This window comes from Synchytrium microbalum (assembly GCF_006535985.1).
Source record: "Synchytrium microbalum strain JEL517 chromosome Unknown SmJEL517_scf0001, whole genome shotgun sequence".
Lineage (NCBI taxonomy): Eukaryota > Fungi > Chytridiomycota > Chytridiomycetes > Synchytriales > Synchytriaceae > Synchytrium > Synchytrium microbalum.
This window is the reverse complement of record NW_022158350.1, coordinates 816,349-839,153: the sequence shown is the minus strand read 5'-3', so window position 1 is coordinate 839,153 and position 22,805 is coordinate 816,349. Positions and strand designations below refer to the sequence as shown.

Below are 22,805 nucleotides of genomic sequence, written 5' to 3'. Positions count from 1 at the left end.
TCTCAACAGCTACATGTTTCAAGTCCTTTGAGGACAATCTTATACCCTGTAATATCTAACAATATCACAAAAACGAACGCAAATACATAAGACCGATTCATATGTTGACGTAAATACTTGATACTGCCACAATTTTGATTCTATATGCTGACAAAGTCTCAAAAGCTTTTAACGTCAAAGGAGCATCACACATATCCCCTCAAAACGAGGCTGTTGACTCGTTTCTTGCTATCTTTGGGTGTGGGATAGACCATACACTTCGTCCGGAGACTTGCACTGTCCTTAGTGGCAAAAAAGTCGTCATAGGCGTGAGAAAAACACTCTCAGGAGATTTGCACCCTACGCTGCACTCTCCTTGGCAAAGAATGTCGTGGTGGACGTCAGAAAAAGACTCTCAGGAGACTCGCACCATAACCCGGTAGTCTCCTTGACCAGCAACTTGGCGAAATCCAAGGCACCTTTGGTGCCAGTTTATGCTTTTCTCCATCTCTAGGATAGGTTATCAACGAATGAGAAATGAAGGTGGAAGGACAGTGAACAAAGGGGGTTATTGGGTTGAGTTGGCTAGTGTGTGAGAAACCATCTGCTAATCAGATAGCGTTGCCTGTAGAGCTAGAGCCTCAGGACAAATGCATTGAACTCACTTCACCTCGAATTTAGGAATTTAGACGCAGTGCTATAATTTCAGCGTTGCAAATGTACTGCAATAAACCCTCTCGTTTAGTATAGCATAGCAAAGGAATGGCATAATGCAATCTAAATATAAGATTAATTTTCTTGATTGAACACTTCTATCGAAACGTTCAAATCTCTTCACTTGATCGACGCCCTTCAATTCAGCGTGTTCTAATTGTGCTTCTGCAATTTCACTGTGTTCATAAGACTCATATTTATTACTTTGGATTCACACAAAGACTATCACGGATATGAGTTCCGTATTCTGACAACATTAGCATTCCACACTTTATGCCATTTCTCCCATTCCAAGGTCTCTTCTCGGGAATGATGTGAGAGGACTGTCATGAGTCTTGTGGTTTCGGTACAGAGAGTTGCGAATAAGGTGTCTCGGTATTGGAGGACTTGGTCTTGGTATGTGGATGCTCGTGTGGATAGTGGTAATGCTAAATAGGAATAAGAAACGGTGAGCTCATCACTGTACATTTTTCCGAACAGGACGTAGACCAGCTAAGAGTACTTACGGGTGAATGAAGACGCATCAGACGCAAAAGTTGGGAGAGAGACTTTGGTTAAGTCGAGACTTGGCCATTCCAGACTCGAGGTGGTAGGTACTATCAGAATAACTTCTTCAGCTTTCGGCGGCTTCTTTTCAGACAACACAACATCTTCTATAGATCGGCGTGTCTTTATGCGAGGTCCTTCGCCTAAAAGGAAAGATATCGTTTTAAACATAGCGCAACAACCACAGCTGACGGGTACAAGACTACCTGGTCGATCCAAATCTTCTAGCACTATCGAAGCATTGATAATATTTCCAAACATAGAGCACGTCCAATACACTCTCGACAAGAAAATCTTGATGGCGTCTTCCAACACACATGTAACCCCAGCTTCCAATGACTCCTTCAAGCAACTCATAGCTCTTGAATACACGTCTTTAGCATTCAAATCCAATGCATCCAACTCAGACGGTGTTAAAGAAGGCAAAAGTTGCAATTCACATAGTTTACGATCAGATCGACATGCTTGAAACGTGTTAGCAAATGTCCTTGTTTGCTGCTGCCATGAGGTTTTGGCTCGTGCTAAGGTATCTGTCAAGATATTTTGGAGGATTGCGCATGTGCTTGTTGTTAATGTAGATGCGCCCATTGCAAGCTTAGAGTGGAAGGCTATGGGAGAATCTGTGAGAAAAAGTTGGATTTCCTCGACGCAAAGTATCAGGGCGGGATATTTACCACATAGCAATTGCATCCTAGTCTGCTCAGCTTGATTCCTCAAAGCTACCAGCTCTTGATCCATCTTTGCCATGAATGCGAATGCTGTATTTGGTAGTAAATCTGTTCGGCGAACAGACCGCCCTGCTCTATCGGCATAGTAGGCATCACTGAGTTGCTTTATAGTCACTCGAGTCCCCGTTGAGGTGGCTTCTATAGCATCGATTAGAGGTCCTGCTCGTACTAGCGAGGTGTTTGCGGCTGGATGAGTGCTACTGGCACCGTATTTCTTTGTTGCGGTGGTTGTCGCAGAAGTTATGGAAACATTCGATTTGATTTTGGCGGACGGCTTCTTTGTGGTGGAATTCTCTCCAGCATTTGGGACACTATTAAAAGTATGTATAAGCTCGTGTTCACTCACTGACGACCGAAAACAATTGGTTGTCTCCTATATTGGAATCTGACCTTCGGCTTTCAGCTTGCTGCTTCTCCCAGACATCAATAGATGGTATTAAAACAACTTTGGCTGGTGTTGGTATACCCACTGCCAATCCATCAAGATACAAGACAACTTGAACAATGGACTGTCGGAGTTGTTCACATTCTTCCAAGAGTGTTTGTGCTGATTCCTTTTCATTGATATGCGTTTTAGTACGTTTTTTCTCGATGAAGACGTTTGACGACTCGCTTTGAACGAAATGCCAGAAAACATCCAGGACGCACCCAGTATAGCTTCTTGGCTTCAATTGAGCTCAACAACACGGCATTCTGCTCATCTGTTAAAGCCACCATTCGATTGACTTTCACGACCTATGTAAGGGAGTATGTTACCAAATCTCTGACACTCCTCGATATCTGTACTCCATCAGTTTGATAACAAACCTCAGCTTTCAACATCAGCCTCACAGAGCCAATAGCATGTGAAGATCCGTCCGTCATACCCAAATCAGCAGCAAAGTCCCTCACTTCAGCAGCAACATGCTCCATAGTCGTCCTCAGACCAGCTTGTACATGTTCAATCCTCACTTCCATATCTTTAGGCAAAACTTCCAGCTTAGGCAAACCACCATCATCCTGTCGTGGAAAAATAGCTTTCAATGTCTCCCAAATACGATGGTGAGATGGATTTGCTCGTGATTCTTTTATTCGAGCTAGGCCTTCAGCAAAATTACGAGCTGCTGTTGATGTCATTGTTGTAAGTAGTTCAGTGTGCGCCTTGTAGCCTGATATGAAGGAGTCTTTAGCACGTTCTATTTGGGAGGCTGATGATGCAGATGCTACACGTGCTTGGAAGGATTTGACTTCGTTGTCGATGAAGGAAGCTGATGTTTGCTCGAGACGGGTTACTGCTTCTCGGTAGCTTGTTTCGAGAGAGGAGATATACGATGCTAGTGCTCGTGCTTCTTGGTCGCATTCGACATTTAGTCTTTCGATTTGTCCTAGTGCAAGTCGGATGAGTTAACAACCGTGCATGCTGGTAATCCTTTACATTGGCTGAAAAAGATGACAAGACTTACTCAACCGTTGACTGTGAGCGGTCTCTAACTGCCTTAATCTTGCCTCATGTCCAAATAGTGCGGTACTCAGTTCATTCCTCATTGTATCAGTCCGTTCCTGAATCTGAGTCGTAACCAATTTCTTCCTGACATCTTCCAAATCATCCGCATCATCGAAAAATCGTAGCTGCAAAGCACCTCGTAAAGCCGACAAGACACCCACAGCGATACACTTGATTTCAACCACGTGATGTTCATCGGGCTCCTTCGGCACAATAGATACTAGTAATGAGCTCAGAGCTTCATCAACATCATGCACAGAATGCTCTGGAAGCCCTTGATTATTCTCAATGTTTAAATGGCGATGATGGTGATGGCTATGATGTCGAACTTTGGTAGCTCGTAGTTTTTTCTTGCCGGCACTGTCCGGTGCTTTCGATGAATCGTGGTCTAGATCTATACCCCGAGCATAAGCACGTTCTCGAGCTGCTTCGGCACATGCTTCAGCAACTTGAGACAAGACCACCATTTTTTGATGCTGTCGCCAGGCTACAACTGAATGAGACCACCGTTCGAGTTCGTGGCCGGAAGATGGGTTTGAGATAATTTGGAGAGTTCCGCGAGATGTCAGAATGCCTGCTAGAGCTGGCTTGGGAGTTTTTGGTCTGTCTCCATCGCGGCGTGTTGTTGGTGCTTTTGAAAAGGGAGTCAATGTCAGCGAAGAAAGGAGTAAGTTAACCAGTTTCATATATTCCACACTCATACTTTTTCTAGCACTCTTGGGAGCGTTAGACGTCTCCATCTTTTCCATATGGGCATCCAACAACATGCAGAGCTAATAAAACAAAGAAATATCAGTTTGCAGGTCTACCTAGATGGATGCTCTCTGCTCGATTCTTACATTCTCTCTGTAGACAGTAAAAACGCGTTCGAGACGCTCTTTCAAGTTCCCAATAGTAGTGAGAGATTCATTGTTGAATTCAATGTGGTCTTAAAATGATGAGGTTGACATTAGTCGGGATAACGATGCCACCAACCTCAAGAACCAACTACTTACGTTGCTCCATCTTTGCAGCAATTCCACGACACCTATCAGCTCGAGCGTTACAAGCACCAGCAACTTCTTCCTTAATCATCAAATCCATTTCCGTCTGTAACGTCCTTTCCATAGTTCTAAACTCGTTGACATAGTCTCGATGTAAATCACGGAGACTCATAGCGACTCCTTCCTCGCATGATGAGACCAGGGTGTTGAGTTCTTGCCGTGCTTGATATAGACTCGTCATAAGGTCTGAGACGAGCAACATGATGTCTCGATTTCGTCCGTTTTGTGTAGGCAGGAGCAAAGCTGCTCGTTTACCGGGAACGAGTGCTGCCATGTCGGTTTTCTTCTTGCCGAATTCATCTAAGTGACAGTGGTTGGCATTTTTGGGAATCAGATAACAGCAAGGCCTAACACGTGCTGAGACACACTCACCTTGAAGTATCCTATCCACGCTCGCACCATTGGGAAGGCATTCAGACAGTAGCGGCGTATATTTGGCTATAGCAGCCACAACATCTCTGGTCCCTCTATCTTCCAGTTCAACTAGCTCTGCTTGAAATGCATGCAATAGCTTCTCTTGGCGAAAAGACAGCCCAAATACGCGCTTCCTAAACATATTGATATACTCCATATTCAAATCCTTTGATTTGGCTTCACTTATAGATTCTAATAGTTGAGTTTGTCCCTTGACCATGTCGTCAAATTGTTTCTGAAATCTGGCGTACAGAGACAAGTCCCATTGCGAAATAGCTTTTGCCTCAGCACGTATTATACCGAGAACGTGATCGAAACGTGCGTGTCTCCATCGTTCCTTGTGAATGTCGAGACAGGATTCGAGCTTTTCTGTTACTTCTGCCCATGCTAGCCGGACTGCAGCACAATGTTGTACTACTACTTCACGGTTTTCGAGAGCTGTTACATCTTGAAGGACAGTTTCGTTCTAATTAAGATGAAGACTCAGCCTGGCCCGAGCCAATTGCTTGGACAAGTTCGAAGCAACAACTTACTTGCAGTTGTTTGACAATGGAGCTCGGGCTTGTATACTGCAAAGAAGCAAGCTGCTTGCCATAATTGGACAAGATCTCGCCGACAACTTTACATTTCTTGGAATCCAGAGCTTCCAAATCTCGTTCGAGGACATCAATCCTCTTATTCGAAGCACGACAAGCCGATGTGACTCCCTCCAGCGCATATTTAAAATCTCGTAAGGTTAATTTAGCCAGATGGTCTGCATCCACCAGCATGGATAAGGATTGCGTCACGTCTAAAATATCAATAGGGTAAGATATTGAATTTGAGGCCAATTTTTACTAGGCGATCGCTTCAAAAGAACTCACCGTCCATAGCAGCTGCACTTTGACTTTGGAATTTGGTAAGCAATTTGGCGGCGGTTTCCCTATAATTTTTAGCTTCTTCTCTCATTGATGTTGAAGCGTCCATTTTAACAATATTAAGCTTTTGATCCAAAACAGTCTTGAGACGAGCAAGGCGTGACTTCTGTGTTGGTGGAACAGACGAAGCATCTACCAATGAGTCGGTTATGGTTGGAGTGTCCATCGTCACGGCTAGCGTCTGTGATCCAAGTTTGTCATTTTCTTGAATATCTTGCTCCTGCTCAGCAAGTGACGGTAGGCCATTGGAGGAAGGTCGAGATGTGGTTATAGCTATTTCTGCCATATCTTGCAGAGGGATCTGCACAATTACAGAAAAGTGGCTTTTGTACCAGCTATCCCAGTGCGACTTCAGTGAAATTCGGAGGATTAGTGATGTGGAAAGAAGGAAGAGTGGGGACGAGTTTATTGAATTCTATGAGCTTTCCTACCGAGATCTATTGCGAACGCACCTTCGTCACATGTTGATGGATGGGTTTTCGATTTCAAAGTTACAGCTGGATGTCAATTCCAAAACCTTGGAAAGAGGGCGGTTAGGACGTGTCGAACCTGCATAAAGTATATTTTCAAACCCAAATACACGTTAATCTGGTCTAAAATTCTTCGTCTGTGCCTCTCAAGTTGATACATCGCTGGACAAAAAAAAGCTTGAAATGTTGTGACTCGCATGCAATATTGGGCGAGACTTCCAACGAGAGCATTGCGAGTATTCATCGATCGACCAATTGTATTGACACGCATTGCATACAAGTCCAAAATGGCAGACAATGGCACCGTTAATGGAACATCAGCACCATCTGCTCAAACATCAAAACAAGCTCCAGCTGGAATGCCAATAAACAAGAATTCGGAAAAGAATGATGCCAAACGGAAGGCCAAGGAAGAGAAAGTGGCTGCTAAACAGGCAGCCGCTCAAAAGGTAATGTAGCTGTGGTTGGATTTGCCAGCATTTGTTGTTCTTGATCCATTTGATCGACGCTCTGTTGACTATTATCTATATGTAGGCTCTAGCTGAAAAGGCTGAAAAAGGAGAGAAAAAGAAGCCGAAGAAGGAGGCTGCAGAGCCCGAAGTCGAGTTTGTAAACACGACACCAAAGGGCGAAAAAAAGGGTATAATCGCTAAGCTGACAGAATCACCTGCACGACGCTGAGACATTCTTAATTCCTAGATATGACTGCACCAATGGCAGCTTCATACTCCCCACGAGCTGTTGAAGCATCGTGGTATGAATGGTGGGAAAAGACTGGTGTCTTCAAACCAGAACTCACAGAATCCGGTGACGTGAAGCCTGAAGGATCCTATGTAATCAGTATTCCACCACCAAATGTAACTGGCTCACTTCATATTGGTCATGCTTTGACGAATGCTATTCAAGATTGTCTGATTAGATGGTATTGAAAAATATTGAGTATTATATCTGCTTTTCTTTTCGCTGACCTGTCGATGGGTTTAGGAATCGCATGAAAGGAAAGAGTGTTCTTTATATACCTGGATGTGATCACGCCGGTATCATGACGCAAGTAGTAGTCGAAAAACAGCTGCTAAAGGATAGAGGTGTCTCAAGACATGATTTGGGTCGTGAAGCTTTTGTTGCTGAAGTCTGGAAGTGGAAAGAAAAGTAAGCTGGCATTGAATAATCACATCGGTTCAGCCAACATTTCTCAATCGCGGATTTTTTAGATATGGAAGTCGAATCTATGAACAGTTACGTCGCTTAGGGTCTACATACGAATGGGAACGCGTGTCATTTACACTAGACCCTAAATTATGCACTGCTGTAAACGAAGCCTTTGTAACGCTGCATGACCGAGGTCTAATTTATCGTGCCAACCGTCTCGTCAACTGGTGTACAAAGCTACAGACCGCCGTATCGAATCTCGAAGTCGAAAACAGGGAACTAGAAGGTCGAACCATGTTATATGTGCCAGATCATAGTCAGAAAAAGAGATACGAGTTTGGAGTCATCATATCGTTTGCTTACCCCATCGAGAATTCGGGTACGTTAGCATTGGCTGCCGTTGTGAGCTCGGAAATTTTGCTAACTCATACTCTCTGCAGACGAAAAGATTGTTGTCGCTACTACACGTATTGAAACCATGTTGGGCGATACTGCAGTTGCTGTCAACCCTACAGATGACAGATACAAGGTACAGAATGTTCCATCTATCATATCTGATTAGACAGTTCTGACCCGCGTTTTTAGCATCTCATTGGAAAATATGCCATACATCCATTCAACAATCGCAAACTACCAATAATTGCAGATACCTATGTTGAAAAAGACTTTGGAACTGGTGCGGTCAAGATCACACCTGCTCACGATTTTAATGACTACCAAATTGGAAAGAGACACAACCTCGAATTCATCAATCTTTTCAATGACGATGGCAAAGTGAATGCCAACGGAGCTCCGTTTGCTGTAAGATCCCATGTGTTGAGAGCTTGCTGGCGTCTCGTTAATTTCCCCGTCCTTCTCAAACAGGGACTGCAACGATTCGATGCTCGTGAAGCGGTTCTGGCAGCATTGAAAGAAAAAGGATTGTATGTTGAGACCAAGCCAAACAAGATGATGCTGCCTATTTGTCAGTGAGTAGCTTGCTGTTTCGCCATTTTTGGTTGGCCCTAACTTTTTAACCTTTGTTAGGCGATCAGGAAATGTAGTAGAACCATTACTTAAACCACAATGGTATGTGGATTGCAAAGGAATGGCTCAAAAAGCTCTAGAAGCTTGCCAGTCAGGCGACTTGCAAATATTCCCAGAGCATTCTCACAAAGAGTTCGTCCGATGGATGGAAAACATCCAAGATTGGTGTATCTCACGGCAACTATGGTGGGGTCATCGGATTCCAACATACTTTATTGAAATCAAGGGACAGACGAATGATGTATGTAATGGTCAAGTTCTTTCTCGGCTTTTTTTTTGCATATCGGTAATTGGCCGGTTCTTTCTCGACGTAGACCACCGATAATGATTATCACGTGTCTGGTCGAACGTATGAGGAAGCAAGGGCAAGAGCTGTTGCCAAGTTTCCCAAGGTGGCGGCATCAGATATCACCCTTCATCAAGGTTGGTCTAAACTGTCGTGTCCGAAAGAATCTGCAGCACATTGATGAAATATAATATTAGATGAGGATGTCCTGGATACATGGTTTTCTGCCGGTTTATGGCCTTTCGCCATCTTGGGCTGGCCAGAAGAGGTGAGCTCGCCATGAGGGTTCTAATAGGGACTTTTTTTCTCACTCGTTCAAATTTGTTAGACAAAAGACTTTCAACAATTTTATCCAAATGCATTGTTGGAAACTGGATGGGATATTATATTTTTCTGGGTCGCTCGTATGGTCATGTTTGGTATAGAGTTTACTGGACAAGTTCCATTCAAACACGTAAGTGCAAAAGATACCACGGCTCCGCTTTCGGAACATCATATCATGACCACATGTCACCTCTAGGTATTCTGTCACGCTATGATTCGAGACGCACATGGTCGAAAAATGTCCAAGTCTCTTGGAAATGTCATTGATCCCATCGACGTGATGGAAGGCATTACATTGGAAGGGCTTCAAAAGAGACTGGATGAAGGCAATCTAGATGCAACAGAAGTCGCTAAAGCCAAGGAGGGCCAAAAGGCTGACTTTCCATCTGGTATCCCGGAGTGTGGAACAGATGCTTTGAGATTCGCCTTATGTGCTTATCAATCCAACAGTACGTTATTCACGTTTCTTCCTGTCGGTGTTTTTCTCGTTGAAGCTAAAGTTGCTTTTGTCAAACAGATCGAGACATAAATATGGACGTGAGTCGTGTTGAAGGATACCGAAAGTTCTGTAACAAGTTATGGAATGTCATTAAGTTTGCTTTGGGCAAATTGGGCGACGATTATGCTCCACCACCAAGCTACAAGGTATGATTTATGACCTCTCTTTCGTCATTTTGCTCCTTCAGGCCTTCAGTCCGCTCAGTCCAAACATTTTGTAATGACAGATAAGAAATTGGTATCCAACACCATCACCTGCTCCTGGCTTGACTGGTCAAGAAGCATTAGCAGAACGATGGATATTGTCAAGATTGAATCTCGCCATCACAGAAATCAACAAAAGCTTGGAAGAATACAACTTTATGTCTGCTACCGGTGTCTTGTACAACTTTTGGTTGTATGAATTGTGTGATATATATGTGGTATGTCGTCAGTGAAGCCTGTGATTCCATTAAATGCTGCCTTTCTTGCTTACCACTTCAATTCGCCCAAAACTATAGGAATGGTCAAAACCTGTGATTGACACCGGAGATGCCGCTGCTGCTGCTTCAGCCAGAGCAACACTGTACACATGTCTAGATGTTGGGTTGCGATTATTGCACCCATTCATGCCGTTTGTTACTGAAGAGCTGTGGCAACGGCTACCACGTCGGCCTGATGATACTACCGTCACCATATGTAAAGCTTCATATCCGACCTCCATGTCTGAATGGCACGATCAAGAAGCGGAAGACAACTTTGGTGTTGTCAGTGATGTTTGTGCCAAGTTGAGAGGATTGGCAGCAGAGTATGGAATACTTAAAGATGCTGTTGGTATGTCCTTTCTTCAGTCTGTCTTTCAACTTGCTTTGACCTTTTATCTCTTTCTAGTATATGTCAAGGTATCAGCTTCATGGGCAGAAAAGTTTGAACTAGAACGTCAAACTATTGTGACGTTGGTCAAACCAGCCCAAGAATTACGTGTTTTGAAAAAAGAAGATGCGGTTCCTTCTGGATGCGCTTTAGAAGTGCTGAATGAAGATATTACTGTATTGATTCTCGTCAAGGTGTGCTTCAAAACGCAATATAATTGCATGCAAGCTTTATTAACCTTTTTTTCTCTTCCTCTCTTCTTGTAGGGATATGTGAACTTTGCAGACGAGATATCCAAGATTGAAAAGAAGATTGGCAAAGCCAATGAAAACTTGGAGAGTAATAAGAAAAAGACACAGATTCCAAACTATGAGACTAAAGTTAGAGCCGATGTTCGAGAAGCTCAAGAGCAGAAGGTATGCACTCGCTCGTTATTCTGTAGACATGGTTGATTTTGGTCAATTCTGAAACCGCTTATCACTTTTCTTTAGATCAAGGATGTTGAAGCTGAAATTGAAACACTCCATATTGCTAAGGCCAATATGGAGCGATTACGAGACGCATAAGTTTACTGCTTTTATATTTTTATAATCGTGCGAAACTCAATACAGTCGCAATTCTTGATAGAACACAATTCCGAACCGGTTCGAACAAATCGCAAAATGCAATCGTCTTTTTCGTATTCCTTCCAAACCTTTTTGTTTAGACTGTTCACATCTAATGTAGGGTTGCTTGGAGGTGGGTTAGGGGAATTTAGAGCAGAACGATGCTATTTGGAAGCCAAAGCATCATCACGTGAGACATGTTGCTCGTTGATGTCGACACCTTGCATCATGGATGGACGATTATTCAGTATTGGAATGGTATCTGCAGTTCGAGACCGTTTACGCAGCTGGCTCGTGAGCTATTGTCTCGACTCTGAGGAGATCATTTCGTTGACCCGAAGCATATCGAATGGATGGAAGAATACGGTTATCAGCATCAATCTGATACCTTGATTAGTCACCGTAACTCTCGACCCAGGATTCATTACTATTACTAGTACTATTCGTGGCAACAACAATTCGAGGCGATGTATGCGAGTTTACAGCAGTGGGAGCTGATGCGTTCATTAGAGGTAGCGGGGGATACGGTCGACGAAAATATACTTGTTGCGGAAGTGACTGTTGCTGTATCGGGGGTTGGGTATTAGTGTTGTTGTGGCTGCTAGACGTAACAAAACCGCTTTCATTATTGAATGGCGAGTAGATTTCGGTCTTTACAGGATACTGGGCCTTGTCAGTATGACTATTATTGGGTTCATGAACCATTGAATGGGATGTTCGAGGATATTGCTGATTTGGGGTTGATGTTGACTGTTTTGTTGAAGGCGAGATGGAAGATCCACGCGCAGACGAATAAAGCCACGGTGAATGCAGAGCTGACTTTTGAGCAGACAGTACAGCTTGCTGTAAGGTATGATGAATCTTCTGTACTCGTTTTTTGCTGGCTTGTATGACAATCTGACTCCCCATACTTCAAAATAGCCATCCCTCCTAGACTTTCAATGATCATGTATACGAGTAATCCTCCAAAAGGTGGTAGCGAATACCTTAACACTAATTAACCTTCTTGGAGACAACAAACAAGAAACCTGTCAACCCTTTCCAAACATGTCGATCTGATTGTTTGAATGGATCGAATTTGAATGCCAACGGATGCGATTTCGTGAGGCACGACGTATTTGGTGGTAAAAGCAGAAGGTGCTAGGATTTGGAGTACACCAGCAAGACATTCTTGTTCAGAGAGATTAGTCCAGATTTTGCATGTTTCTTTTGGCTGTATCTAAGAAAAACGTACTTTGCTATGTATTTCCTCGACCCAATACATGCTGATTGATAGAGAAGCGTAACTTTGTCTGAAAGGAAGCCCAAAGTAACCGGCATCGATCATTTTGGCAGTTCCTCGATTTTCTGTTCGACTGTGGAATTGCGTACCGTTGATCTGACGAAACTCTCTCTCTCTAACTTTCAGATCCAACGCAATTCCGGTCAGTATTGTTCTCCTAGCTCATCTATTCCCTCCAAGCCATATGTACAATAAATATATCATCCTGTTCCTTGAGCGAATAACATCACCAGTATCCACACGAGATTCCACATACCAAGTCCTCTCACACCAAGACACCCTCTACGCGACACTATGTACTGAGACTACCGGGCTCGTGACTGTTCTAGCGATGACAGAGTTCGTATGTCTATTTTATAAGGTCTCTGAGGTTGCTGTTGGTTGTTCAATCTTGATATCTAGTTTGTCGGCAAGTTGTCTATGCATGGATGGTGGCTGATACAGATGCCAGCTTCCAATAGCGGCTCTTGGGATTGCTATTTGACCAGCTGCAGTGGAGTCTAGTGTGAAGTCATGTATACGTGTGAGTCTTTGGAGGTAAATACGGGGTGAGAATCAATTCTTGCTCCTACTCTTCCAAGTTTGGATGCCCCAGACAGTTCCCGACCTCCAGTCCTGATGAAGACATTTGCGATGAGTGTCGAACGTAAAAGTCAAATGAAGTGCATCTGATGTGGGTGAATACGCATCAAGCGGTATAAGACAACACCAATTATACACGTACCGGATTGAATTCGACACTGGTAATAGTCCAGTACGAGTCATGCAACCCGTTCTTATGCCAGGATGAAGGTATAACTCGCACTCCAGTTCCCAAGTTTGGTAGAGTGAGGCACAATCGAAATAGGTTTTTAGATGTCTTTAGCTTCAGAAAGGACGGATGCACGCCCCAAAGCTCCTTGATTATCGCAGCCATGTGATTATCTTAAAGCGATTGGTGGTGAGTCTGTGCCGTATGGACGTGACTTTGAACTTTTTTTTTCTTGTCATTTTCAAAACGCAAACGCCGATTACGAGAATGCAGAGGAGACAAGTGCGATTAAGGAGGGAGTACCTGTATAGAAAGTCCCAGGAGGCCAAGGCTAGGCAGATCCACGACAGGAAACAAACTTTGAAATCAGCTATCGAAAGTATGTCCAAATGGGTCTTTTGTGCTTTTGGAGCTTTTGAGCTAACATGTTGCTCTTATACAACAAGGTGGCAAGCCGATACCGCATGATCTAAGAGACGATGCTCAGCTACTACGAAAGGATTTACAGTTCGATGAAGGACAGAGTGGTAGGCTGCAAAAACACCCAACAGCCCATCTGGACATGTAGATCTCAATCACTTTACTACTTAGGACCCTCTACTCATATCGATGACGAATACGCTAGAGCGGGTGAACAAGATCCCAAAATACTCATCACCACTTCAAGAGATCCAAGCAGTCGGCTGCAAATGTTTGCAAAGGTGAACAAACACGAACGGTCAAGGATCTCGGCATATGAGCGTCTGTACCAACTAGTACCACTTTCTCATTAGGAAATGAGACTCGTATTCCCAAACGCCCAACGAATCAACCGTGGTAACTATGTCATGGGCGATATTGTGGAAGCCTGTCGAGCAAATGAAGTTACAGATCTAGTCATTCTTCATGAACATCGTGGTCAGCCAGGTATCCTATACCACCGTTATATTACATCGAGTCCGGTTTTTGCCTTCCTCCTATACTCACTCACCAACATCTCTGTACAGATGGCATGATCATATCTCACTTCCCTTATGGCCCAACTGCATCCTTCACCCTACACAATGTCAAACTGAGGCATGATGTGCCAGATAGTGGGAAAGTATCTGAACAGTACCCACATTTGGTATTCAACAAGTTTACATCAAAACTGGGATCGAGAGTAAGTTAAGAGTTTCGTGTATACAGACTCATTTAACTTGGTTACGATGAATTTTTTTGCTCATACATATGTACACATTTTTCTTGCAGGTTCAAAACATTCTGAAATACCTGTTTCCTGTTCCAAAGGACACTAGTCAACGTGTCATGACATTTGCTAATGAAGGTGACTTTATCTCCTTCAGGTGAGAAAAAAAGGTCTTTCCCCAAATCGGAAGTTGTGAATCAAAACATCTGACCACTTGATTACAATAATTTTTTAGACACCACGTATTCACACGCGTTGGAAAAGAAGTTGAACTTATGGAAGTCGGTCCTCGTTTCGAAATGAGAGGTAACTATGGGCCATAGCATTCTTGTTGTTCAAGCTTTTTTTGTTGATCACTGATACCTTGACCTCTTTGTGTAAATAGCATACGAGATACGACTAGGCACTGTCGAGCTGGCAGAAGCAGACGTGGAGTGGGCACTACGACCATATCATAATACTGCCAAGAAGAGGGATATGTTGTGATGATGGCATGTAATTTCATTATTTTTTTGTGATCGATCTTTCTCATGCAGCACTGTTTATACAATAAAAATCTCAGTAAAACACACTGTGGCGTATCACATGGGTTGTTGAAATAATCAAAAAATCGGGACCTTTACAATGACGTACTTGAATCAGCTTCACTTTGATTTGACGTTGATGTTGTTGGTATACAACATTAATAATGCGTGGTGTTCTGCTTGGACAAGTGTTCAAAATATCATTTAATATATATTGATGTTTTAATTATTAACAGGCTAAAATCTGGTCTGACTGTCTGGGGCCTGATAAATCGCGTCCTTCTCCATCGAACTCAAAATTACAAAACTTCGCATCGTTCAATACCAAGGCAGATCAAGGTTTAGGCGAAGCATAGTAAACTACCACCTGTACATACCTATATTATGGCCAAGAAACTAGCCAAAAAGGCTCCCAACACCAGAAAGTCCAAAAGAAACGCTGGCGAAGCTCCACCAAAGAGCATCGAATTGTTGGGCAGAGCCTATAAAATCAATCGTGATGATGGAGATGATGATCATAATGATGACGATGATGACATTTCAACTGAATCCTACCATGAATCTGTCAAGATCAACAACGACCGAAAGTTCAAGTTGGGAGATGTCGTGTCATTGGAAGATGTATCTGGCACTCGTGTCGAAGGATATGCAAGGATCCTAGCTTTATTCAGTGACAAGGACGCTGCTAATAAAGCTATTGTTTCGGTATGCTCTCAGTGCCTCTTACTCTTGGCTTACTCGTGCTGAGCTAGCACACACTCTTTAGTACATGTATCGACCCAACCAGGTCTGGAATGGTAGAATAGCCGCTAGAATGCCGACAAAACTGGATATTGATGTAAGGATCATTTAATCTGATCGCTTTTGTTACAAGATCTATTCATCTAACACTCAGAACGAAGTTCGAAATCTTGGCCTGTGGCAAGTCAGAACAGATCGACATATCACGCATCATGCAAACAGTCAAAGTCATGACTCCTCGAGAACTGGAAGCTCAGTATCCTGACAAGGACGAAAGCCTCGAAGGCAAGGTCTTCTTTTGTCGCCAGCTGGTTGATCAAAAGAATTGCAAACTTGGCCAGCAGATTGACTGGGAGGGTTATAAGAAGAAGGACTTGATACTAAAACCTCGTCAGAAGAACTCGACCAATGATAAAGAAGAAAAACAAAATGGAGCATCATCTTCCAAGAGTGGAGGTATGACTCCTCCCAGTGAACGTCTCGAAAGAAAGAGAAAGAGTTATGTGACCACTCCTTCAGTCTCTCGGCAACCAAAGAAAGCGAAAGTAGTCGACGCACCACCTAACGAGAAGAAGGGAAAGGAACCATCAACTACAAAGTATATTGATGCAGACTCTGAAGAAAGTGAATCGACAGATTCGGATGATGATAGTGTTGGAGATGAAACCTTTAAAGTAAGCCCAGATCAATGTGTTCACATGTACTCAAGTCATAAATATAAACGCGTCTCTACACAGATTGACAAGGAAGCCAGGCTCGTTGAAGAAGACGACGCCCAAGATGATGGAGATATTGAATCATTGCCTAGTGATCCAGAAGATGATCCGATGGAGTTGGATTCTGACGACGATAGACGCAGGACACCGTATAAGAAGTCACCACGCAAAGCAAGGACACCTAGATCTGGAAATCGAACACCGTCAAAAGGCAAAGCTTCAAAGTCTAATAATCGAACTCCCACTACTTTTCGCAGAACGCCATCTAAAAGTGGACGTGCCACACCTGGTTCTAGTCGAAAGTAAGATGGTTGCAGCGAGCGACGGTCTGTCGATGAGCTTCTTGTGTGTGCAAGGTTTATATACAACCTTTAGCTTATCTGTAAACATGAACTACTCTAGGAGTCTCCTTCAGGATACGCCTCTACCTCAACGTACAAATCTACCAGATGAACCCATGACTGACTTCCAAAAGGCTCAGCACATGCTTCATGTTGGTTATGTACCTGAGAACTTGGTTGGTCGTGAAAAAGAGTATGCTGAAGTCTACTCATTCTTGGAAAGTGCTATAGAGGATGGTTCCGGAGGATGTCTATGTAAGCAGCAAAAAGCCTCCCACGCCAATTGAGTACATGGTCGAGACCAACACATTTCTTCAAACAGATATTGCAGGAATACCTGGAACTGGCAAGACTGCTACAGTTCGTGAGGTGATTCGATCTCTAGAAACACGTCTAGAAGCAGAGGTATTTGGAAACTCGAGCTTTTAATAGAATAGCAAACGTAGTTTTGTCTTGACACAGGTCAAACACTAGGAAATTCCACCATTCCACTTTGTGGAATTGAATGGTATGAAGTTAATTGAACCTCAGCATGCCTACGTACGATTATGGGAAGCTTTGAGTGGAAATCGAGTACCAGCTGCTCAAGCTCTGTCGTTGTTGGATAAGAAGTTCAACAGTCCTTCTCCAAACCAACAGCCAGTGTAAGTGATACTTGGCTGTGAAAGTAAGACTATGTTGAACCTGATTTAGAACTTCTTTGCTTTGTAGGGTGGTACTCATGGACGAGCTCGATCAACTCATCAACAAGAAGCAAACAGTCATTTACAACTTTGCTGATTGGCCAAATCGTCCTCAGTCTCACTTGATAGTGGTAGCAATTGCTAACACGATGGATTTGCCTGAACGTCTTACTAATAGAATTGCCAGTCGTCTGGGTAAAAATGCCAGTTGCATCAGTTACAATTTGGAGCTTACGTTTCTTCTCTCTCTAGGCTCGCATCGTCTTCATTTCAAGCCATATGATAGAGACGACCTCATAAATATTGCAACAACTCGACTCAAAGACATTGACGGATTTGATGACGATGCGATTCGATATGCAGCTCAATGGACTACTGGGGTTAGTGGCGATGCTCGTAGGATGTTGGATTACTGCAGGTTCGTGCAACTGCTGGCAGATACAGTCACATTTATGATAATTTTGCTCATCATTATGCCACGTGCCTTACATATAGGAGAGCATTCGAGATTGCCGAGTTAGAATCCAACAAGACGGGTGAAGAAGTGACTGTCGATTTGAACATGATACGACGTACTATCAAAGAAATGAATGGAGCAGTCACCATTCAGACAGTAGCAAAGACATCTCTTCAAGCGAGAAACTTTTTGAAGGCATTCTTGAAAAGAATTCGTCTGTCTGGTCGCCCAGAAGCTTCTTTTGCTGAGGTGAGTATCCTTTTAATGCTTACTCAGTTATGGAATCATGCATACTGACGAGACGCCAAAAACATTTATAGGTGATGGAGGAACACACCAAACTCTGTCAAATGACAAAGACAGTCATTCCAAACTCGTCACAATTTGTGGCTATTTGCAATCAGCTACGAGAGGCTGCCGTCATACTGGTTGACTGCAAGCACAATACTGCTCTGGATCCATTCCAGCTCATCAGATTGGGTGCATTTACCGAGAATGATATTACGGTAGGTGCTCTTACTTTGTTCAGACTTGAAGTTCTCACAAGGACTAGTTGAGTGATTTTTCAATTCTTGAATAGATTGGACTTGAAAGAGCCAAGAAGATGCCATGATGTTCTTTGGAGAACTTGAAATGGATTACGAAGCCGATGAATATATTTGTAATGAGATGAGTCCTGATTGAATATATGTGCATTAACATAAATTATCATTTGGTAAAATGCATTCGCTGATGTTGTCAGAAGCGAATAATGATTGCATCTTTTTAGTTCTGAGTGTGAAGGTTGGCCAGTGTGTGAAGTCACCAAAGGCCGGCGAAGTGGTGGTTTTGGTCGTGCTGGACCATGCAAAAGAAGCTGCAGTTTTTGTCGTTTGAACTAGAACGATATTATGACACCTTCTCAACAAAGAAAAAGACGAAACCGCCGCAGACGTAACCTATTCAGAGGAAGACATCACAACACATGCTGCTAAGACCGGATTCATAATAATCTGGCCAAAGTACGATGTTCTTTCTGTTACAATCCTGATTCCAAACACCGTCAAGCCACAGAATATCGGCGAGTATCAAACTTACAAATCATACCAAAAGATGTCTTGATAGTGCCGATTGACGTTTAGAAATTTTGAAACGCAACAGGACCTTGAATACCTGAGATCGTTCTTTTGGTGCTTTCGGTGATATTGGTTGACATTAAAGAATTCGAGTTTCTTTCCATCACCTCTTGAGTCAAAGGCGACATATGGAACAAAAGAAAACAGGACTCGGCTGTCAGATGGAATCATTATGGATTGAATTTTAGAGCATGCCAAATGGACGAGGGGTTGTCGAGGTGTAGTTGTTTTGACAAGGACGTATGCGCCTCCCATAATTCCTTCATTTTCATTACCTTGTGATGATAGCAACGATAATGGATATGGATTATTGTCGTAGCATGGACACTGATCCAAATGGGTTTCAGCTTTTTTTCGCTGTCCAACACAAAACACGAGTATGCAGAAGAGACAAGATTGGTCACGCAACTTGGAGTGACTGTATGGGGACTTCCACGATGCTAAAGCTAGTTATATCTTTGATAAGAAACAGGCATCGAAATCGGCAAGTGTACCAAGCCAATGGGATGTGCCCGAACGCACGTGAGCTAACTTGATAGTTTTTATACAACCAGGTTGCAGGCCGGAATCGCACGATTAAGGATATGATGCTCAACTGTTTTGAAAGAATTTGCTTGTCGACGAGGAGCATAGTGGTAAGCGACAAAGAAACGACTCCGTCCGTATCAGAAATGTGGACCGCATGTTTGACACTTAGAACCAACTGCACATATTGGATGGAGTACATGCTAAATATAGAGACCAAGATCCCAGAATGGTCATCACAAATTCGAGATAATCGAGAGACTCAGACTGATCAATGGGAATGTTTGCACCGGTGAGCTACAAGAGCCAAAGAAACGACACCTGGACATTTTCAGCCTGAACATTTGTGCCAAAGCAACATACTTCTCAAGAAAAAAGACTGGGATTCCCAAATTGTCTACGTACCAATTTTGCTTGTTACAGGCGTGGTATTGCTCGTATACTGCTGCAGTAACACAGGACGCACCCTACACAGTGTCAAATTGAGACATAGTGAGCGAGACAGTGATAAAGTTTTCAGACCATTATCCGCATCTCCAATTCAAGAAGTTTATATCGATCCTGGACTATGTCTAAGTCAGCAGTAATTTGTATTAACACAGCATATAGCTTGGTGATCGTCTCTGTTTTGTAGCTCATATGTATTCCGAAACCCGATTTTAGGCCGAAGACGATTCTGGATACTTATTTCTCGTGCAGAAGGACCCTTCTTCACGAATCGTGACTATCGCCAGTGAGGTAACTTTGATTCCTTTAGGTGAACAAACAAGTGCATCAGTAAACGAACTCAATGCTAACAACGGCTGCTTTCACAGAACCGAAACGAATTTATTGCTTAGGCGACATGCATTTACAAGATTTGGAAGTCGCATGTCGCTGTGACGTTAGAGGCAACGTCCCCATTTACCAATACACGTCAGAAACAAGCAAGGGTCAAGAGCTGACCGTTGCTTCTGACGTAAACAGTACCCAAACTAACGCATCACAATGCATTAAGCTTTCGAGATCAAAACAGACAATATTTGTAAATTTTCTGCTTCCTTTCTATTCTTATTCTATCTTTCACAAACCTGTTATATACAATGAATATCTATCTACCTTTCCATTCTGATTATGCCTATATGCTTAAGCAATTTATATCCGTGCATTTACTTGAAACCTTTCACTTTGAATTTTGAGTATGACAAGTTCCCTTGCACGTTCACGTTCTTAGCTTGGAATGACCTGATAGTATCATTTGACACTGTAGGGAGAAACATGAGATTCAAGTTTTTAATGGGATTGCCAGCCTTCTTGTGTAGCTTCAAGATACCAAATCCAGTCAATCCAATACAGCTGCTCACTACCAGAGTAGTTAGAGTGTTGCCGTGTTCGACTATAGCATCTAGGGTTTTGTCGGTGATGCTGGAGTTACCCCCGATGTCCAGACTCTGAAGGTTTTGGCAGCTACATACTATATCTACGACACTACTATCTGTAACTCGTGCACAGTTTGGCAATGCGAGGGATTCAAGTTCTTGGCAGTTGGATAATGATCTGACTCCAGCGTCTGAGATTGATGAAGCCGAGAGTATTTTCACATATTTGAGCTTTGTATTAGCCTCAGCAATATACTTTAGTGCTTCGTCGTCGAATAATGGGTCATACTGGATGGCAAAATGAGTCAAGTTTCGTAGAGATGTGTTGGTCAGGTCCTTTATAGTTCGTCCTAACGTTATGAGACCACCTTGCAGAGGGCGAAGATCGGTTCCAGACAGGTCAATCGTCTTGAGCTCTGGAAATACGGTAAGCTTTTGCAAAGATCGTAGATTGAAGGATGTTTGTGATACATCCAGCTCCTTCAATGCTGGATATGCAGGAGCAGCCCAAGCGTGGAAGGCGAGACCATAGCAGCTGTTTACCTTTAATACTCGTAGTGGTGAGGTTGCTGGCCATGCAGCGAGACCTGCGTCCGTCAGTTTAGGGTTATCTGATATGTCCAAGAATGCTAGTGCTGTACACTTGGTGAAGATGGCCTCCGAACACTGATCATTTATATTCTGGGAAGACACCGTGAGCTTGGTGAGAGTCTTCCCAAAGACCTTGCATATATCAATCACAGTCACATCAGTTATGTGAGTGTTGGCAGTAAATACAATTGTAGAGAGTTGTGATGGGCGAGCGGTTATTATCTTTTTCATGCCAGTATTATTAACCTTTGATCGTTCGAGGGCTAAGGATCGTAGCTGGCTGCGAGCTCGTTTGGAGACAGTATCGATGACATTATTATTTACTTTCGGTCCAGTCAAGTCGATTTTGGTCCAAAGCATAGTGTCCCTATGGATGAAGGTAGCCCATACTTTGCAGACGCGTACTACTTTCCCGAGCTGTCTGAACGGTAGATATGCAAATATATTGTGGACCAATTCGTTTGGCAAGTTCCTGTCTCCAAACATTTCAGCGTTGGTGACTATAGCGGGTGCTGCGGGTTTGGCTGTTGGTTCAACTGAAGGTTTTGGCTTCCTTGGTTGAGCTCCTTTTGTGACGGATTCAGGCAACTTTTTGACCAACAGGTCATAGATCTCGTCAATATACTAGAAAAGATGAAACGACGAGAGTCATCAGAGACGGTTTTCTGAGTGTATAGTCATTCAGGGTTCATTTGATCATGTACATACTTCTCTTTGCGGATCAGTCATCACTACTTTGGCCTTTCCAATGCGAATGAGTTTGAATGCAGTCTCGTAGTGCTTCAACTTGGAAAGAGCATTCCATGCGATGATGTAACCCTAATATGATAACAGGCGTAAGTCATAGTCATTCAAATTATTAGAAATAGTTCAACATTAAAAGACAAGAATGACTCAACATACTGTAGAGTCACTTGGCTTCATCGTGACAACGGTGTCTGCTTCACCCAATGCCAAGTCAATTGCTGGTGGGTTAATTTTCATATAGCAGTCGGCTCTGTGAATATAGGATAACAAATTGCTAGGATCCAATGCTACGGCCTAATTGGATTTGTTTGAGGTTGTAAGACTTCGCACGATCGTTCATGTTGGGATTTGATGTCAAGAAACGAAGGAATAACATACCTTATCAAAGAATTCAATCGCTTGCGTGATATTGTCACGTCCCATAGCGAATACTCCAGCGTTGATATTTTGAGCGCATTCCTTCGACATCTGTAAAGTCAAACGAGAATTAGCGCTTTAACGACAATGTACACTAGATGTAGAGCTTTACTGTGTTGTTTGATCACCTACATTGATAAATTTAAAGGCGAGAAGCCACTACTTAACTATATTTGCTTCATACGTCCTTGTTCTTCTCGTTGAATTCGATGCTCCGAGTTTGATAACGAGGTGTACTTTCGAACGACGAATGAACAACGTAAATCGACGTGACGGACGCGTCAGTACGTGCGGACAATTAATTCAACTTCGGTTTGAAAATTGAAATTAAAACAATGTAAATTTTACTGTAAAG

The 22,805-nt window shown here is 43.0% G+C and overlaps 6 protein-coding genes across 6 annotated transcripts; 3 read left to right on the top strand and 3 right to left on the bottom strand.

Moving 5' to 3' along the window:
* Positions 1–918: 918 nt before the first annotated feature.
* SmJEL517_g00220 (uncharacterized protein) lies at positions 919–6,110 on the bottom strand (the record flags this gene model as incomplete). Its single annotated transcript, XM_031166150.1, has 14 exons — positions 919–1,121; positions 1,200–1,382; positions 1,446–1,847; positions 1,914–2,278; positions 2,358–2,521; positions 2,616–2,702; positions 2,775–3,331; positions 3,410–4,081; positions 4,154–4,223; positions 4,290–4,378; positions 4,446–4,793; positions 4,866–5,373; positions 5,441–5,697; positions 5,771–6,110. 14 exons carry the CDS (start codon positions 6,108–6,110, stop codon positions 919–921), a joined length of 4,245 nt encoding a protein of 1,414 aa, XP_031027911.1.
* A 471-nt stretch (positions 6,111–6,581) lies between these two features.
* On the top strand, positions 6,582–10,995 carry VAS1 (valine---tRNA ligase; the record flags this gene model as incomplete). The annotated part of the gene is made up of 19 exons (XM_031166149.1): positions 6,582–6,743; positions 6,829–6,934; positions 6,994–7,216; positions 7,279–7,443; positions 7,506–7,822; positions 7,884–7,972; positions 8,029–8,244; positions 8,308–8,411; positions 8,470–8,710; positions 8,784–8,892; positions 8,953–9,023; positions 9,084–9,209; positions 9,276–9,528; positions 9,597–9,724; positions 9,805–9,999; positions 10,078–10,390; positions 10,448–10,623; positions 10,696–10,845; positions 10,921–10,995. 19 exons carry the CDS (start codon positions 6,582–6,584, stop codon positions 10,993–10,995), a joined length of 3,219 nt encoding a protein of 1,072 aa, XP_031027718.1.
* A 1,675-nt stretch (positions 10,996–12,670) lies between these two features.
* On the bottom strand, positions 12,671–13,232 carry SmJEL517_g00218 (uncharacterized protein; the record flags this gene model as incomplete). Its single annotated transcript, XM_031166148.1, has 3 exons — positions 12,671–12,816; positions 12,889–12,931; positions 13,041–13,232. The coding sequence occupies 3 exons, from the start codon at positions 13,230–13,232 to the stop codon at positions 12,671–12,673; spliced, it is 381 nt and encodes a 126-aa protein (XP_031027717.1).
* Positions 13,233–13,334: 102 nt separating this feature from the next.
* On the top strand, positions 13,335–14,721 carry SmJEL517_g00217 (uncharacterized protein; the record flags this gene model as incomplete). Its single annotated transcript, XM_031166147.1, has 8 exons — positions 13,335–13,446; positions 13,514–13,594; positions 13,659–13,768; positions 13,841–13,973; positions 14,054–14,208; positions 14,298–14,392; positions 14,471–14,541; positions 14,621–14,721. The coding sequence occupies 8 exons, from the start codon at positions 13,335–13,337 to the stop codon at positions 14,719–14,721; spliced, it is 858 nt and encodes a 285-aa protein (XP_031027953.1).
* A 422-nt stretch (positions 14,722–15,143) lies between these two features.
* SmJEL517_g00216 (uncharacterized protein) lies at positions 15,144–18,310 on the top strand (the record flags this gene model as incomplete). The annotated part of the gene is made up of 12 exons (XM_031166146.1): positions 15,144–15,464; positions 15,526–15,597; positions 15,662–16,174; positions 16,238–16,518; positions 16,592–16,812; positions 16,880–16,962; positions 17,032–17,201; positions 17,269–17,435; positions 17,493–17,658; positions 17,736–17,946; positions 18,018–18,203; positions 18,278–18,310. 12 exons carry the CDS (start codon positions 15,144–15,146, stop codon positions 18,308–18,310), a joined length of 2,424 nt encoding a protein of 807 aa, XP_031027952.1.
* Positions 18,311–20,485: 2,175 nt separating this feature from the next.
* On the bottom strand, positions 20,486–22,501 carry SmJEL517_g00215 (uncharacterized protein; the record flags this gene model as incomplete). Its single annotated transcript, XM_031166145.1, has 4 exons — positions 20,486–21,910; positions 21,995–22,105; positions 22,190–22,327; positions 22,412–22,501. The coding sequence occupies 4 exons, from the start codon at positions 22,499–22,501 to the stop codon at positions 20,486–20,488; spliced, it is 1,764 nt and encodes a 587-aa protein (XP_031027955.1).
* Positions 22,502–22,805: the final 304 nt, after the last annotated feature.